Raw genomic sequence first — 19,471 nt, 5'->3', positions numbered from 1 at the left:
CCTGAAAAAAATAAAAAGCAATATAGCTTACTCCGCACTTGAACAACATTGAGATTTATAGCAAATAAACAACAGTCATCTGTTAAACTCAGTACCTAGACACTATGGTAAGCATCAACTGTGTTACTTCTCAATAGTGTTTTACTGAACAGGAGAAAAGGTGAAAAATACTTTCTGATTCCCCCTTTTACACTCTTAACCATGAAATCTGATCCCCTGTACAGATCAAACTTCTATTAAGAAAAGAATCAAATAAAGTTTCAGATTTACCTTTTCAAATATTGCTGTAGATATGTTAGATCCTATATAAATGATATCACAGTTTCCTTGGGGAAAAAAATCATAAATGCCATCGTAATTAGGATTTGAGTTAAGGATGAAAGAGACGGAGCAGATGGAATGTAAGATATAAACATTTACATGCAAATATCTTTGTTAACAGGAAATGTTTTAGGAGAAGCTATCAAAGCACATGGAAGATAAATGTTCATCTATTTAACTCAGATATATTTGAAAGTTTGTCCTAGCAGCAAAGTCAGCTAAAGTCTGCAAGCAATCCAGAAACAGCACATGACTCAAAAAGAGCAGCAAAGATTTTTTTTATTTTTTTTTTTCCCCCCCCGGTTGCCTTCTCAGAAGTTGATAGGAAGCAGCACAGATCTGAAAGAATACTGCTTCCCTCCTCTTGGTAAGGGAACTTGGTGCTCAAGTTAAGCAGAATACATTGAATGCAGTGTTTACATGTGTTGTCCCACAACACCACTATTTCTGACTCAGTCATGGAAAAGTTACAACATTCATTAATTCCTAATTTTCTCTTGCTATCTTGTAACCAATTAGCTGACATCAGGAAGGCTACCTGAGGTATCTGTTCAAAACCCTTACTTAACAAGGAGCTGTTCACTAAATACACACCTGCCACAGCTGTCATGATGACAAGGAAAACACTCTCTTGCTCCTCTACCTTCAAAGGCCGAAATTGTAAAATACTGCTACCTATAAAGCAAACTTTAAACAGTACACGATGTTCCACAACCAAGAAGCTGAAGGTACAGCTTGGGCAGCTTTGTATGTGATTTTTATTTATGAAAATCTTATCAAAGCCTTCTTTAAATATTGGAAAGTTGTATTAAAAATATGTAACAATATACAAATAAAGCAGGTCCCTCAAGCTAGCATTCATATGACTCTCCAGCAGTGCTGCAACCTCTCACTTCTGGGGATCACACCTGCAATGGATCAATAGATCCACAGATGCTGGATCAAGGAGAAAGAGAGGCGAAAGAAGAGTAAAGTTTCAAGATATGTATGTTTTCAAGAGTGGCCACAGCCTGGGCACCAGCTCCCAGCTCCACTCTTCACACCTGCTTGCTGATGCACAGAGCAGGTAGGGTCAGCCCCTGAGATCTCAGACCTGAATGAGGCTTGGAGCAAAAGGAACTTGTCTCAAGGAAGTGGGGAAGAGCATGGAGAAGGTAGTTAGTTTTAGAAGATGGGAAGGACAAGTTAGCAGGCTGGAGGAGCTCTGGGCTGGTCCTGATCTAGGGAGATAGTGCTGAACTCTTGACCACACCACGATTTTCTGGTTTACAAATCTGAAAATGCTGGCAATCCATGGTACGTTTACTTTAAAATGCTGCCATACTCTGAAAATATAAAAATTATTAAGTAAATAAATATTTCCACTGAGCAACTTCATGGCTGAATAAACTGTGTTCTTCCCGAGAGACAGGCCTAGCTGCCTTCAGGGGTTTGCATTCCAGCTCATTACTCATTTTGCACCTTCATAACACACATCCATGCAATCACTTCTCCACTTCAGAGTGAATAAACAGCTCTTTTTTCGCTTGCACACGTGGAAGCTAATAAATACATAAACATGCTACAAAACCAAGATCTGTAGTAGGCCAATTACAGTCACCGAAAACTAAAAAATGACAAAACAATCAACAAAGCAATCTAAAGTAACCTAAATTGTTTTAATGTTAACTTGCCTCAGCAAGGAAAGAAAGGTTTAAAATAGGGCATAAAAGATTTTATATGACTTCTGCTTGCATTTGCTAGACACATCATCTTTGGTGGCTGGGTTAAATAGACATCACCAATTAATCCTTTTCCTCATGCAGCCACTCTGGCCCTTCTCACAAGAGCTGAAATTTCTTCCAGACTGACTCAACAGACTCACTCTTCAGTCTCAAGAAGAGGCACTTTCCAAATCCTTAACATTGTTGACTGCTCTGTTCTCTGTTCTTTCCCATTTCTCAGAGACTGGTTTTGAAATAGGCAGCATCACATGGGTGAATGCTCACTACAGATGCAATTCCATCTGCCCACCAACAATTTACACTCCAGCTGTACTTACATCCATACACAGTTGTAAAATCTCCTGTCACTCCTGAGACCTTTTGAGTCATTGTTTTTTGAGCTGCAGTCCCACAGATAGAGTTAGTGATAAATGGCTGACTGAGTACAGGTACCAAAAAAAAAGAATACTTCATGAATAAAACACTACCTTCATAAAACAATAACAACAAAATCCATTTATGCTACCACCTTTAAGCCTCAATCATCCCTTGATATTGCTCTGCTGTCATTATCAAATCAACTGCTCTCCAAGCAGATTATTTTAAAAAGAAACAAAAGTTTTGGATAGTTTCTGGTCTTCAAAGAAATCCTAGCTCATACATTGACAACATCACATCAACAAGCTCACCAACTCATTGAAGGAAGAAAAGCACAAAAACTTGGAATAAATTACCGTCTTTAAGAAAAAGAAAATAGAGGTCATCTTAAATTACTTGAAAAAAATCTGGAATAAAGGGTTTCATTCTAAAGGTCCTGCATGGATATAGACCTGTCCTACAGATATAACATGTGTTTCTTTTTCAGAAGCTGACATTTGGTATCCTAATTACCAGGAGGAGAAAAAAGTACATTATTATCCAAAGCCAATACATTATTACAAGAATAAGGATTATTGCACAGTGTCTATTCCTGAGTAGAACTCTCAGCTCCCTCAGATCTGTACTACTACTGCCTAAACCAATTTGCGGCAGGCAAAAACCCACACCATTTTCAGCCTTGTTCAGCTCACTTGTCTATTTCTCCTATTTAGTCTTCATCATTCCAATTTTCTAGACCCTAATTTATATTAATTCTTAATCAACATGCTCATATACCTGTTTTCATGAAGTCATAGGGCGGTTCAGGTCAGAAGGCATCTCTGGAGGACATTCTAGTCCAACACACTGCTCAAATCAAACTAAACTACATAGCAGGCCTATCACTCTGCTGGACATCTGCCCTGATTTTACCAAATATTAAAAAGAACAAACCAAATTTTTTCATATTCCAGCTTGTGTCTGCCGCCCCTCATCCCACCACCATGGCTCTACCTTTCCTGTATCTTCCAATGAGGCGCTTGACCACAAATAAGGTTTCCTCTGAGCCTTCTTTCATCCAGGTTGAACATATCTAGCTCTCAGTCTCTCCTTGAATGTCCTGTGATCCAGCCTCTGATCAGATTAATAGCCTTTTGCTGGACTTGTTCCAACATGCCCATGCCTTTCTTGTTGTGGAGAGCCCAGAACCAGGCACATCACTTCAAATGTGTCTCACCAGCGCTGAGCGGGAGGGAAGGATTGCCTGTGTGTACTCCAGCAGCCTCAGGAGGCTGTTAGCCGTTCTTGTTGCAAAGATGGCCTGCTGATTCAAGCTCCACCAGGATTCCCAAGATTCTGCAAAGCCATTGTTCAGCTAGCTGGCCCCAGTCAGTACTACTGCTTGAGGCTACCAGTCCTCCCCAGGGCCAAGACCTTCCATCTCCCTTTGTAAATCTTCATGAAGTTCCAGTCAGTCTATTCAACCTGTCCATGACCCTTCAAGCACAGCTCTGCCCTCCAGTGCACTAAAGACATTAAACTGACCACCAGGTCTTTGCACCCCTGATCACAGCCTTGAATCTGGGAGTTCAGCCAATTTTGCACTCAACATCTATTTGCACAGCTCATATCGCCCCACTTTGGAGAAAAGTAAACTACAAAATCCTGAGCCTACTAAATCCAAGATATGGGGCACATGCTACCTTGTTCACTCCATACTACAGAAAGCAGTAAGATTCATCAGGCATGATTTGTCCTTTTTCATACCCACACCCATGCTGGCTGCTCCCCCAACCCCTTTCTTGCCTTTCATGTGTTTGGAAACTGTTTCTATAATGATCTGTAGTTCCTTGTATCCTTTTTCTAATCCATTTTAAGAACTGATGTGACACTGTACTTTCCCAGTCCTGCAAAGCTTCCCCCAAGTGCCATGAACTTTTGAAGATAAGAGAAAGCAGCCTCACAATATCTGCCAACCCTTGGATGCATTCCAGCTGGTCCCACAAAATACTGAGTGTCCAAGTGGTTAAGTAATCCCTCTGTCCACATCTCATCAGGTACAGTCTCACTCTCAAAAACCCTGAAAGGTTTGTGGATAAGTCCTTATCTCTGAAAACTGAAGCAAAGAAGGCATCAAGTACATCCTCTTTCCTTTGTCCCTGGGTCACTAATCTCATTAAACAATGGTCCTACACTCTCCTTAGCATCCCTCTTGTTGCCAGTGTACCAATGGAAGAAAGCTTTCCTATTGTGCTCCAGGTCCTTTTCTAGCTTGAATTCCAGATGAGCTTTGGCATTCCTGACTCCACCCCTACTATGAGCAGGCAATGTCTCCATATCCTTCAAAGTGGCCTCTCCCTGCTTCTGTCTCTGTGAACTCTTATAGAGCACAGGCTCTGGTCATCCATAATGCCATTCTGCCTGTTTAACTCTCTACAAGGCAACAGTCCATCCCTGTGCTCCAAGAAACTGTCCTTGATCAACCAGCTCTCCTGAACCCCTTTGCCCTTCAGGGTGCCTCCCAATGGGATCCTGCAAAGCAAGTCCCTGAAGAGGTCAGAATCTGCTCTTCAAAATTCAGGTCTGTAATTCTGCTGTTAGCCCTGGGGACTCTTTTCAGGATCTCAAACTCAAGTCTCATGATCATTTCAGCTGACGCTGCCCTTAACTATACACCCAAACAGCTCTTCCTTGTTTGTGAAGGTGGCATCTCTCAGAGTCTGACTGTGAGGATTTCACCAATTGCATAAAGAGGGCTTCATCCGTTTCCTGTTCTTGATAGACTGCAGCAGACGCTCACAGCAAAATCACCTGTGCTGATTTATTCTCTGATCCTTACCCATAAGCTACATACACTATTTTGCAGCTTTGCCTCCTTCACACTCCTTAATCAAAATCTTCATATAAATTCCACATGAATATTACATGAATATAATTTTATATAAATATAAATTATATATGCAAAATAAATCATGTACCTTGTGAGTAACATGAATTTCATACAATGTAAGTAAATTTACATACTAATTTTAAGGAGATTTTTTTCATACTAGGTCAGCTGGTTGGATTGCAAAATTTATTTAGTCTAGAGGAAATCAGACTTTTTTATCTAATAAGTTTCCTGTAGACTTTTACCCATGTTTTCTTTAAGCCGTGGTACGAATACCTCTGTTGAATAGGCTGTGTTTGCTTGATACAGCAGTTGTTCTCATGCAGTCACCTGCTCCCAGGTGACCAACATTTTTCACTTGGTGGTAACCTCCTCCTCCTCCTTATACACGTAATGAATTCCAGTGGAGAACGTTTTCAAACAATGTGCAATCAACATACTCAAAAGACATACTTGTCTGAATCCTCCAAAGAAGCTGCTTACATGGTTCTCCACACTTGGAGAGAGCACTTACACACAAATGTGAATACCCATTGTCTTATTCACTAGATGGACAGACTCCTGGATTCAGACAAGACCTAATACAAAAACATTAGCAGGATCATGCAATGAAAACCCAAGGGCTGACAGGGTGGGAATTAAGATTATATTTATCACAAAATTCAAAACAAAAACTGCTGTTTACAGCTTACAGGTGGCATGACCTAACAACTCCCTGTGTCTGCCTCTCCTCTTGCTTTTATGCAACTTGTCCTTTCAGGTCCTTCATTCCCTTGTGCTGCTGGCTGTGATGCTTGTCAGACTTGAGTCAAGTCAATTCACTAAGCCAGATGAATCCAGAAAAACAAAACATTTTCTCAAGAATAATGAGCTGCATCAGCTCTCCATGAGCTCTGATGAGTAAAGCTAGCTAAGGAAGCCAGCTGAATCATGAAGGCAAAGGGAGGAGAGGGAGTAAAGATGAGCAGAATAATCCCTTTACTCAACAGTAAGGTATTAGTCTGGCTCACTCTGACCTGTGAAGTTGCAACCTAATTGGAAACTTACACCGGCTTAATATCTACCTGCAGTGGCAGTCTAATTAGAAAGCAGAGCTCTTACTGCCAGTCTGGAGGAAAGTGATAAGTGACCTACAAAGCCTGAAGCCAAGACAACCTGCTTCCATGCACTGTAACCAACAAAACACAGGAAGCCATCTCTACTGCTAAGTGTAGGGGATACTTGCTAATGTCAATACAAATGTAACTCCAAATGTCACTCAGCTGCATATTTTCTTTATTTCTTTCAAGGACATCCACAACTTGGGAGATTTCAAAGCCAGCCATAAGCCTAGCATACACAGTTGAGAAGCTGATGGAAGGTAAAGACTATGTTAGCAGATGTCAGCTGTACCAAAGAGGAAAAATTAATGACAACAGCTTCTTCTGTTTGTATGTCATGTGCTTACTGATCCCTCATTCATGGGAATAAGTTAAGAGAGCACAAATGCAGGAGAAAGATGCTTAGTTCATACTGTTTGTTGACTTTCTCTAAAAGAGTACAGAATATCTGGTTCATGTTTATACAAGGCTAGGTTTTCAAAGCTAAAAATAGTTTGATCCCAAACAGAGTAAATAGCTGTCAAATCCTCAGAACTGTTCTTTAAAAAGACAAAGGAACACAAGCAAGTCTGGGAGTTCTGCTAACTCAGCAACAAGTACAGAGCTGGGTCATCTCTCCCACCTCAGAAACACCAGGCTAAGTGGAGTACCTCAGGATAGTCCAGCACTGTACATTGTACATGTACCTCTAACTTCCACATTTTTTATTATTTTTTTTCCTGAAGTTGTGATTATATCACAGAATAGATTGAGAGCTTTAAAAGCTATTTCCCTGAAATAAATAGGAAGCAAATACATCTTCAAGAAATATGAAGCAAAATCATCACAAAAGCACACAAACAAAAAAATTTCCACCCTTGAGATTTTATTAGGTCAGAGTATTAATTAATTATAGCTCTCCAGAATACAAGAGTCTGGATAGAAGTAGGGTTCTTATAGAAGAGAGGTGTTTTTCCAAGTCTGCTGAGGTGATGGGGGGGGTCTAGAGGAGATGGTGAAAACATGCTTTTTATTCTGCAAGATAGACAGTATGTAAAATGCCAAACAAATCAAAAATGTATGATCTAATTCAAGTTTTCCTGCTTGCTAATTTTGACTACAGTTTAGATCTGAGATAAGTCCTCTCCCCTTCGGAGAGAAGCAACATGTTTTGGAATGTAATAATGTATTGCATTTTAAAAATAGTATTTTTCTAGTGGATCATGTCCTTCATGGATTTAATTTCTTAGTAATATTCTAAAATTTACTCTATAACATGCTTAAATAAGGCGACTCTTTCAAGCCCAGGAGGACATGAGACAAAAAATAAAAAGAAATCTTTGAATGTCACTGTGTGTGTGGAAGCAACATTACACATGCTAATGATTAAACAAGATTCAGAAATAAACACAAACATCACATACAAGGCAAAGCAAAGCAGCACAGCTGAATCTGTTCCTCTACCTGACACACACCTGCTCCTTCCCTAATAAGCGCCACCTCAGCAATTGCCTCTTCACAGCCTACAGGCTCAGAAATGAGATTTGTGTACCCTCATAAAACAGATTTGCCTTTTCAAAGTGTTTCTATGTAGCAATGTAGGAAAGGGAAAAAAATAATCCCAGGAGAGGTTCGGGTTCAGGGGAGAGTGACAGAGAAGAAAATAAAAAAGGAAGGTAAAAAAAAAAGGAAAAAAACCCAAAACAAACCTTACAGACTAGCTCAAAAAACCAAATTGAACAAGTATATATGGTAAGTAATAATAGAAATTAAATATTTTGTAGTTTTCTGATAATAATTGTTTCATTTGCTCACCACAACCTAAGAAAAAGTTTGAAATCTTCTCAGTTAATTCAAAATCTGTTCTATAAAATAATAATTTTATTAATACCGCAGTTGTCACTATTAACAAACATCAATGACTGCTGCATCAGCATGGACCTCCAGAAAAGCACAAGGAAACATAAATTACATGGTGAGCAGTAAAAGGGCTAGATGTAAGAAATCAATATTTAAGCAGACAGGAAAATTACAGGCACTGTACATGGAACACATTAAGGAAAGCATCACTTCCCTTTGTTTTATTTTGCTATTATTTGGTTTACTGTATTTTATCTCACTTAAAGGTTTTTGTTTGTTTTTATAGGCATAGCTTCTTCTGCAGTTGGGGCTGCCCTTACTCAGGTTATAGATTTGTAGGTAATTCAGATATTAGTTAACTGTACTGAATTGAGAATGCTCTTGATCTGCAGTGAATTTGAAGTATCACAGCTTCCCTTCCATGAGGAGGCTTCACATCTGCTGTGACCAAAGTCAGAAGTTAGTCCAGGGAAGGGGAGGTACCTGTGTGCAAAGAGGTTACCACAGCACCCTAGCCGCAGAAATATATGGCATTGCTTCCTGAAGTTTACTGCTTCAGAAGTAATAATCTGTATTAGCAACCATTTTACAGCAGTCATTCTGTTACAGGGCTTTTTCCCATCTTGTCTGAACACCAATCTTTTTCATATGTCAGAGTGTTTTTCCTTCACTCTCCACCCCAAATAATTCCTAGGTGCTGTTTTTATTTATCCTCTTTAAATCACTTTACTTTTTTCCCCTAGTTCTAATCTGGCTTCTCCTCCATCTCCTGCATGTCAAGATGTGGTTATATTACTGCTAAAAATTGCACACAGGTGAGCAGAAAGCAGAGCAATGAGGTTTCCAGTCAGGACAACCTACAGAAATGTTAAAGCTAAAGAATAGGGGCAGACAGACAGGGAAGGATGCCACCTACACTTGCAGCAAACTGAAGCAGCCACGAAAACATGAAATAACTTCATCTTTGTCTGCTTTTTATCTTTTCTATGAGAGGGTCCAGCCAAAGGGTGCCAAACAGAGGGTTCAAGGTTATCAGATGTGCTGGCCCCCTCTGCCTCCCTCTGTAAGCAGATGCACAAAAACTCTGCCCATGCTCTGAGCCAAATGAAGCCACGTGGGAAGCAGCAGTACTTTAACTTGGGTCTGACCCTTCCCTGCACTCCAAAACAGCCCAGAAAATTTGAAGGCAAAGCAACTGTTATCTTCAGGAATAAAAAATAAACACACACACGAGCAGGCTGAGTGAAAATTATGACAGGACAATGGCATGACAGGCAGACACAGTACTCAAAAGCAGGACTGGCTTTTGAGGTTGGCTTCTCTCCATGCAGGTAAGCTGTGAAAAACCCTATAAGCACTGCTCCTTGCTGTGCTTTGGACTTCTAAGCCTTGCACTCTGAATGCCACTAAATGCCTCATATAATCTACACCTTCCAAGCTACCAAGGTGCTATTCAATCCTGTTTTCCCTTCTTTTCTGAAAGGCCAGCACAGCACCATTCTTTTTGCTCACCCTTCCCAGTGCTACCAAAGCAGCAGTTCTAAGTAATGCCTCTTACTGTCACTCACAATTCCCAAAGCAGCAGCTGACTTTTTACAAGCAATGAAACACTTCCACTTACAGCCCAAGCTTCCGACCAAGAGTGGCAAGAGCTGACCAGAAATGGCCATTTCTCCCTGCTCACAGTGCTGACCAATACCATTTGAACTCCTGGGATACAGCACTAGAAAGCTGCACCACTCAACAGAAGGCTGTCACGAGCAGGAAGACTGCTACAAATGCTCTGATGGTACCAGGATGGCAAAGGCGGGTTTGTCCAAGATTGACCTACTGCTTTGAAACTCTATAACAAACAGATTTCTCCCTTTGTTTTGATTTAGTAGTCCTGATTCAGAACAGCATCCTAATATACTTCAAATATTGAACTAGGAAAGAAAAAGAGCAAGGAAAAAGAAGGAGCAGTCTCAGAAGGCTGCATTTTATACACTGGATGGAAGGGTAAGGCTGAACAAAATAGTACAGCCTTAGAAGAAGAAAAGAAAAAGCAAAACCAACCAAATCAGTGCAGATAAGCAGGTATAGTAGCTGGCCTTGAAGGTGAAGTAATTTTGTGTAAATTCAGCAAGAAATCTGTGTCAATGAATGAAAACCCAACACATTTGTCACTCGTATGCCAAAGTTATTACAATTACTACAAAAACTTTATTTTTACTAAACTCATGCCTAAATTTCTTGATGAAAAAATGGCTTATCTAAATGTACAAAAGCACTGATGCACTATGCAATATCTATAAATCCTTCCCTGTGCCCCTCCACTGTTCATTTTATATCAAGTGTATTTGAGAACAACAGGGAACCCTTGGAATCGGTCAATAGATTGATAGTGCACTGTACTGAATGAGCCAAATAGGATCAGGATATTTACATGTGTTCTTTAGGCAGACATTAATTGCATTGGACTAACAAGGCAGGTTTCTTTCTGTTAAAGATGCTACTAATTAATAATAGAGACAAAAAAGCAAGCACAAAGCTTACTAAACAAGGAAGGCAGGAAAATATGTTTTTCTGATGAAAGAAGTACTTCAAATAAATTCGGCTCCACAGTGCATTGACAAGTTAAACAGGAAATAAATATCAGTCAACTTTTGGAGTGAAGGACAAGATGAAGACTTAAGCATCCAAGAAAAAGAATAAAGCCACCTTAAACAAAATATATATATCCTATCACACAAAGAAATGTAAAAGGGAGAAAGACAATCAGGATTTTACAGCCCCAAACACAGATCCAAGATTTTGCAATTTATTTCATAATGTAATGACCCAGATAAGGTTTCAATTATCAAATTTTAAAATCACTACATTCCTGGATTGCATTTGCCTATCCATGATCTAGTCAACAAATTCTCTTGCTCACAGTTTCTCTGGTCTTTATACCAACAATGCAAGTCAAAGAGCAGCAAAATATTGAAAATTCAGTTCTCAGCTCTCAGTGGACTAGTAAACTTTGTTCTCCTGTCTATTAAAATAAAGAGATCCAGAAAGAGACTCTGTTTGAACTTCACCCTTCTGTAGCACAAAACAGCAAGCTGCCACATCAGGTATGGAGCAGCATCACTGTGGAAGAGCTCAGTAACCCAGGACATGGTGAGAGTTCTTCTGCTGCTGAGCTCTCAATTCTTTCCATGCCTCAAGGAATACACTTTTTTTTTTCACTAGACACTGCTTCATGGTTAGCTTTCGTCTGACTATACCCTTACACATCCACATGATTTAAATTTATTCATAGGTTGGTGGATTCATTTTTACAGGAGAAACATTCAGGTTTAAGTGAAGTAAAAGGCCAGAAGTCTCATCTATATGACATTTACATTACAGCTCTCCTTCCTGAGTTACATCCATATGAAATCTATATTAAAACACAAATTTCATGACCTTTTGTCTCTCCTCTCTCAGTTATACATTTCATAAACACTTACATTGGTCCTGTGCTGAAATTCATTTCGGGTCATGCAGGTGACACAAAAGTTATTTCCTTTCTGTACAAGGCAGAATTTAAATAGAGCACAACTGACCTTTCAGATCACAACAAATATTCAATGCTATTTGTACAGGAACATTTAAGTTTCACACAAATCTAAGGATGTAATTTTCATATTTCTTTCAGGCACCCCAGAGGTTTACACAAGCCCTGTATCCATTCAAGCCACCAGCTAACGTGGTCCTCATCGGCTGCATGAGCATAGCAAATCTTTTTACAGATGCACAATGAACTAACTGGGCTAACAAACTGACCCGTGCTGCATGCTTCCTTTTTTTATTTCCAATCCACCCAAGTACACAACCACATGCATATCAAACAACTGGCAGAAGGCAGAAACATGAAAATGCCACTGGATATGACAGGATATGGTAATGAACAGTCAGACATTCCACCTAAAAACCATAAAAAAAGAAACTGCCATGAAAGAACAGCGTAAGATTTTTTTTTGTCAACACATTTCCTCCCATCTCCAATACCTTTCAGCTATACATTCTCCATTCTGAAATAGCTGTGCAGGCTTCCCCCAAAATACCAGCCTAAACCAGAATATGTTAATTTTTTACTTTTCAGGATTGTTTTGTTTCTTTCCTTTTTTTTTCCAGAGTAGTGAATTGAGCTTTATTCTTCAATGGGGCATCATAGAAGGTTATATACAATTTCTGTAAAGCGAAAAAATTATTTTTGCAATACTTTTCATTTTAACAAATAAAGTTGGCATTTGAAAAACTCTGTGATACTAAGGAGCACCTTTAAAGATTTAATCTGTTTTTCTTTAGTCATGCTAGATCACAAGTGCAACCAAGACTTCCCCCGTTGCTGTTAATTTAGTTTTCTCAGATTTCTATAAAATCAATTTAAAAAAATTAGCACACATCCAATCCAGGCACATTATCCACCAGAGAGATCAGAAATAAGATGTCCATCTCAGCACATCAGTATTGTTCACTATAACTTAGACATACTTCAAAATGCATTTGTAACCAGGAGGGTAATAGCCCTTACATTAAAAAAGCTCTTCATTAAGTGGCTCCCATCACACAGCTCATTACAAGCTCTCATGCCCTGACCTTGTATAGCATCGGAGTAATGTTGCTTTTAACAGGCAAAGCAAACAGGGTAAATAAACCATCTTCTCTATCCACGGGTGAAACCATCAGTAAATGTATTATTAATAGAGATAAAATCCCCCTTTGCACATCTCCTGTGGCATAAGAAAGCACTATTGTTTACTCTGTCTTCTGCAAAATTAAGTTATCCACACACAGTGAATAATCCCCTAAAATAACTGGAAAATATCCATAGACAAAATTGTATTTCAGCTTAAGAGCATTCTCCAATTTGTATCTCGTATAGCATAATGTATAAAAATAACACACATAAAACATAATACATGCTCTAAAGGGTTTGTTTGAACATCTAGAAGATGTCTTTCTTTAGATGGACCAAGACCACAAAGCAAATATTTGGACTTCATCTTTTGTCATCATGTCTACAAAAATACAACACTTGTTTACCGGCCCTGCCTCCCACAAAATGCAAATGTACAGCTGCAGAACCATTTCCATGTATGGACCATTGTCTCGGACTATTTGACCTAGAACAATGGTCCAGAAAAAGTCTGTATTTTATTTAAGAGGTATTTTAAGAAAACTGAATGGGTGGGAGGAGACCATTAGTACTCAGCTTTGCACACTTCCTGTATGTAAGACCAACACGTTTAAAAGAGAAGTCATGTGCAAGTCCAAAAAAAGGAAGAGCTGCATCTCCCCATGTTCCATAACAAAACCTGGCACTCTGTTTTAGCCCATAGCAGATACTAGAAGCCTTCAAGGAGCCCACACACAGTAAGACAAGACTGACAGGGCAAAACTGTAGATTCCTTGAGAATATTACTAATAAAGACTGTTTCTAGTTGAAAACATTCCTAAATGCCAAACAGCTGGTAAGCAGGAGAGCAGTCAGGGCATGGATCAGCACTTTTTTGTCACAACTTCTTGCCTAGGCAACTGCTAATGACTACACTCAAAATCAGCAGATCTTTGGCTTGATCTAGCACACTTGCTTTTATGTGCTCTCAGAAAGCTAATATTGGAAAACAGGTGTTTTCCCAGGTCTTAATAAGTAATCCAAAGATTATATCATATACGCTCCAATTTGGACAATTTAAAAGTCAGTATTTAAAGCTGTACTCAAGCACTTGCTTTAGGTGTTCACTTCATTTTTAAATTAATCATTATGTACTGGATTTATTTTTCCCATAACCTAAGATAAGTGGCTTTAGTCTCTGCTCCCAGCTTGAGAAATACAATGTAGGTCAGTTAAAATAAAAATTTAAAAAAAACACACAAAAACCCCCCACACCACACTAAAGTTGCATTAATTACTCAGAAGTAATTACTTTTGCTTTACCAATAGCATTTACTATTGCTGCACTGGTATAATGATTTCCATTAGGAGAAGTTCTCATATTTTCATAGCACTCCAAAGCCACTCATGAAGTGCCATTAGGTCTGAAATTTCCCATGATTCATCATCAGACTCCAAAGCACAACATTGATTTAAACGATCACCCCCCTTGTATCAAAAGTAAAACATTGTCACTTGTCAATTTAGTACTTGCCATAACATTAGCAATTGTCAGTTTTTTCCCTTTCACTATTTTTTTACATGTCCTATTCCCTCTTGCACTCTCGATTTTGCGGAGTCATGTTGTTTGGGGTTTTTTATAAATAAGTCTTTCTGAAGGTACTGAAGACTGAAATTTGTCACTTGAAAATTGAGGATAATCCCTATAATGGCAATGATTCTCTGTGAACTTGGTGAAGTTAGAGCCCTGAAAGCTGCATACTCACTGTAAGGGTATTATCTTGTTATCACAGTGGTAAAACAGTGCTCCTCCAGGGAAAAATCTATACCTAGACCCCCCGTTTTATTGTATTCCAAAGAGATATAAAAGACAAGGGCGCCAAACACTACAAAAATGTGTCTGTGTAGAGGAGGTGTCTAACACAGGTTTGTGCCTAGCTGCAGGATTATAGAGCCTGAGAAGAAGAGATGGAAAGCAAACAGCCCCTACTCTAGGACTTCAGTTTCTTTGCTGCTCAGTTTTTCTGGGTATTCCTTCCCTTCTTTGCTGTCACTGACAGAACAGGAAAAAGTGGTCCCTAAGAGATTCTTTTACAGGTTATGCAACACAGCAGTTTTCAAAGTGAAAGCTGCAGTAGTTTAATCTGATCTATACTTTCATTACCACATCTTATTCTACTTGGGTAACTTCTTCATGAGCAGTAGAATGTTATCGTGCCTACAGATTCAACAGTAATCAGGGTCACCAATGTTAAAACACTGCACAGCAGACGACTGCACACATTTCCCTTCTGCTTCTGCCTGAACCTCTTGCTGTTCTGTTTCCTGCAGGTTCACCAGAAGAATTCAGTGCTCATTCTAGAACCATGTTAACTTTTTAGAACTGATTTAAAATCATGCTATTTCAAACTCAAATGAACTTGAGTATTTAGGTATGGCATGCATCTTCAGAATCTGAAGACCCTGAACTTCTTAAGGGGAAGCTCATCAGATCAGAACAGATTTGAGGCTTAGTTTTGGTCCACATCGCAGTCACCAAACATCAAACTTGATACAATAAGTCTAGCATTCTAACCAAGGGAAGAAAAAATAATAACCAGAACTTCTTCCATATCTCTTTTGGACTATCTCTGAAAAATCCCTTTATTCTGATAGATTTTATTGAGTAGCCGCAATTTCTCATACAGATGCAAAAAAAAGAACTTCCTCTAAAAGAACCCATGTGCTACACTCAGAAAAATGAGTCTATAGCAGAACTGAACAGAAATCACATGCTAGAGACCACTGTGTCATTTAACTCTGAAAACCGCCTAGGGGTGTCAGGTAAGTTACTTGGGATGAGCAAGAAGCTATCTTGTCATTTAGATTCATTCAAAATACAAGTTCTTCAAATTGCTCTTCTTCCTATACAAGGTGTGCCAAAGGCCTGAGAACACCGAATTTTTCCCAAAGTGGTGTTTCCATCACAACTAAAATACCTTCAACCTTTATAAAAAACATGTACATTCTGAAAAATGCAAACTGAATGGTAACTAATTTCAGCCTTGCTAGGGGAGATATTGTTTTGAACTTTTTTAATATAAGACCATCACAAAATGTTGAGGTTTCAGGCTTTAAATTTATTCTTCCTTATGCACAACTGAAGCACCAAGAAGTCCATTAAATAAAGTGTGGGTCTTGCTTAATTAACCTATTTTGCAAGTTATTGGGCATGGTAGCACCTGCTCATATCAGTGGCTCCAAAGCAGGGGGAACCCAGCCAGGTAGCAGTTAAGAAGTAAAATTATATAGATCAGCCACCATTAATAATTCACAACAGTATACAAAAAGCAGGGGAAGGAATGGTGCAGAGGTGAGGTTACTTCTGTGTGGCAACATTTCCCACTCCTTCTCCACACATACCTCACTTCACAAAACCTTTTTGATACAAATAAAATAGCCATGACCTTTCTTCCTCCTCTGCATGATTAATTACTTAATGTATTATTAATTGGAAAATGTGGCTGAATTTCAAATGCTTTCATTCTCTCAGCATATCATGCTGTCTGGGAAGCACCGATTAAGCTGTTCATCAAAGGTGAGCAGGCAAGGTCATGTAGGCTGTGCCTCTTCAGTTATTCATTACCTGTCCTAAATAGTAATTAACAACAGCAATATTTCCATAAATCAGAGCTTTTCTGATTACCTTGAGATGATAGAAGAGGGGGGGGAGGAAAAGAAGGAATCAGTGCATGGGGTTTTTGCATGTATCCCTTCTTTCACCATTTCTTCTAGCACTTACCTGGCACCAGGATCAATAAAACACAGGTTGTCATATAAAACACAGAATTTGATTTCAACTCAGCAGGAATTCTACACTGAATAAAGAGGAGATTGTGGCTTCTTTTCTCCCTTACCTATACCTCACCCCAGCTTTAAAAGGGGGTATTTGGTCTAAACGGGCTTCTCAATTACCAAGACTGTTATATTTACTACTTTTGTTCCTTTTTATTACTTCCATTATCACGGTTAAAGTGGGGATCTCAGACCATGGCCTTGAGGCCATATCCAGTGAGGTTCCAAGTTTATAAAGAACCTTATCCTTCAGTGTCTGTGAGGTTTCTCACCTTGAGGCATTTCAGGTGGCAAATAGTGAGGCTCTTGAGCACTGACATGCACCCAGTCGAAATCATCGTAGAGGTCTTGGTGGTAGTCACAGGGCCCAGGACCATCATCAAACGTGCATCCTCCTAGAGAAGAAACTTGTTGTTAGTTTATTTAAAAGCAGAGATCTTCCAAGAGTCAAGCAGAGGTGTTTCTCTGGGCCCCACCACAACTGAGGTGCCCACACAGCCTTGTATCACAGTTTACAGACTTGCATTTGCAAAGCTAAAACCTGCAAACAACTCACCCGTCAGTGTTCCCCTCTCTTTGGTAAAAACATCACTACTCCATACAACCAATTTCCAAGAGCACCTTCTGTCAGAGCAAATCTTAGCCTTAAGTCACCAATTCAAGTGAAACCTATCTCAGAATCTGTGTGACAAAAAGCAACATGCTACCTAGACCACAGGGGAAACCGAAAATAATAGACCAAGCTATAACATCAAAGATGAAAATCAAAAACTCTGATGCATTGAAAGTAAAAATAGTTCAAACACTGACAACAAGGATAAATACCATGCCCAAAACAGTCAGAAAAAATAATTAGAATTACTTAGAAATTAAATAATTGCTGCAGAATGAGTTGGGTAATGTTGATTTACTAATCAGTCTAGCATAACATAGCAAGGCATTTTTTCAGGGTCACACAAACAACAGATATAAAAACCTTACATGAAAAGTTGTGAGAAGTGACAGAGAGAAAGAAGAATGGAAAGAATGTAAATGATGTGAGGAAAAGAAGAAAGACACACACATAGCACAGTAATGTCTGCCTTGTCTTATTCAGTAAGTTTTTTATTCCATTCTTAACTCAAGGCCATTAAGTAGGCTGGGAAAACAGAGAAGCATGAAAATCACAGAAAAAGATCAAGGTTTGAGAAGGAAGAAACAAAGGAATCAAAAGAGCCTGGGTCAAAGAAAAAGCACACTGTAAAGGCAAGAAAATACAGATGTCATGCATGCAATCCTGCAGCTGCTGTTATCTCTATGCACAGCACACAGCCCTAGAGTTTGCTCCTCCTACTCAAAAACAAAAGGCAATAGCAGTAGAGAGTGAAAGAGAAAACACAGTGCATCCCTCATTTCTTAGGTGGTATTTTTTTTTAATCCATAGAAGTTATAAAAGAACCCAAGAATTAGACTACAGACAATTTTTGAAAGTCAGGGGAGACATTTCTTTCATCCTCTTCTCCCTATCCTCAGTAATTCTGGCATATCAATCCAAATAACAATGCTCATCATAACAAAAGTTCGCTTTGCTAAGACACTTCTAGAGTAACAGGCGCATTTGTATTGACTTTGTTGTCTGTCTTTTTAAATACAAAATATGGGACAAGTACTTCGAGTACAAACAAAAAACCCCTTATTACAGTGTTGCCCTAGGAGTCACCACCGCAAGACAAACAGCCAACACCCTCCCAGGCCTGCCAGGATCTCATCAGCTCACACTCAGGGGGTGAATGGGCTGGAGGTGGAAAAGGGGAGATTGAGAGCTACATCAAGAGCTGCAGCCTGTGCTGATTCCTGCCCTCTGTACAAGACATACAGTGTGGAACTCAGGCCAGAGAAAAAGGAAAGGAAGAATGTGCAAGTATGTCACCAAATTTAAAACGAAAATGGTTTTACCCCACCCAAAAAAGCATATTCAAGTATCACATAACAGGCAGAGAGTTTGCACAGAGTTCATATCTAGGGAAGAGAAAGTTTCTTTTACTAAATTCCTTAAGCAAATCTACACTGTAGATATCACACCAGGAGATCATGTTGCATCATCACTTAGGGATAACTCAAATAGCTCCCACAAATCTGCAAAAGTATTTGTCATTTTGAATGAATGACAAAATCAAATTTTAGATAATTCTACACCACCAAAACCCATTACCAGACATGTACCAGGCACTCCCAGAATTGCCTGTTAACCAACGTTTCAGCTAGCAAGGACAACACCAGGACAGAAAGAAAATTCTACACCAAAGCAAAATTTGTGCTAAATTCTCATACCATAAACCCTTAAGTCTTCATATGCACCTCTGTATTAACAACACTTGCTCAAACATCACCACCCTGTGACAACATAAGCAGAGAATCAACAGCAGCAACAAAAACACCTCAACATTTTATTCCCTATACTAAGTTGGTTACTACATCATTGTCACTGTCAAAGACTGCAAGGCAAAAGAGAAATATTTGTGTGCCAGAGAAATATTTATACTTCTCAATGTCCCAACTCCAGTGCCCTTTGTTATCAGTGAGACTTTTCTAATTAACATCTATTATGATAAAGCCAAAAAGACTTAGAACATAAATCTTGTACTTGATTTAACTTGCATTACACTTCTATGATCACTATACAGCAAAAAAAATGTACATTTCCTTCAACATTTTACTGATAAATGAATAGCTGTTTCCCTTAAAGGGAAGTTATCAGTCTGCTGTCCCAGCACCAAAATGACATATGGCTTTGAAACACATGCCTGCAGGGCACCCATTA

General features: G+C 39.1%; 1 protein-coding gene across 4 annotated transcripts in view; it reads right to left on the bottom strand.

The window, feature by feature from the left end:
• Nucleotides 1-19,471, bottom strand: part of PTPRK (protein tyrosine phosphatase receptor type K) — a 388,737-nt gene that overhangs the window by 288,620 nt on the left and 80,646 nt on the right. For all 4 annotated transcript variants that reach the window (XM_058419621.1, XM_058419620.1, XM_040057700.2 and 1 more), the window contains exon 2: nt 16,944-17,066. In XM_058419621.1, the coding sequence (XP_058275604.1) occupies nt 16,944-16,953 (10 nt within the window). In that variant the 5' untranslated portion in view covers nt 16,954-17,066. The remainder of the gene's footprint in view (nt 1-16,943; nt 17,067-19,471) is intronic.

Source organism: Hirundo rustica, chromosome 3, assembly GCF_015227805.2.
Source record: "Hirundo rustica isolate bHirRus1 chromosome 3, bHirRus1.pri.v3, whole genome shotgun sequence".
NCBI lineage: Eukaryota > Metazoa > Chordata > Aves > Passeriformes > Hirundinidae > Hirundo > Hirundo rustica.
Note: the sequence above shows the minus strand (reverse complement) of the source record. Positions and strands in the feature narration are given on the sequence as shown.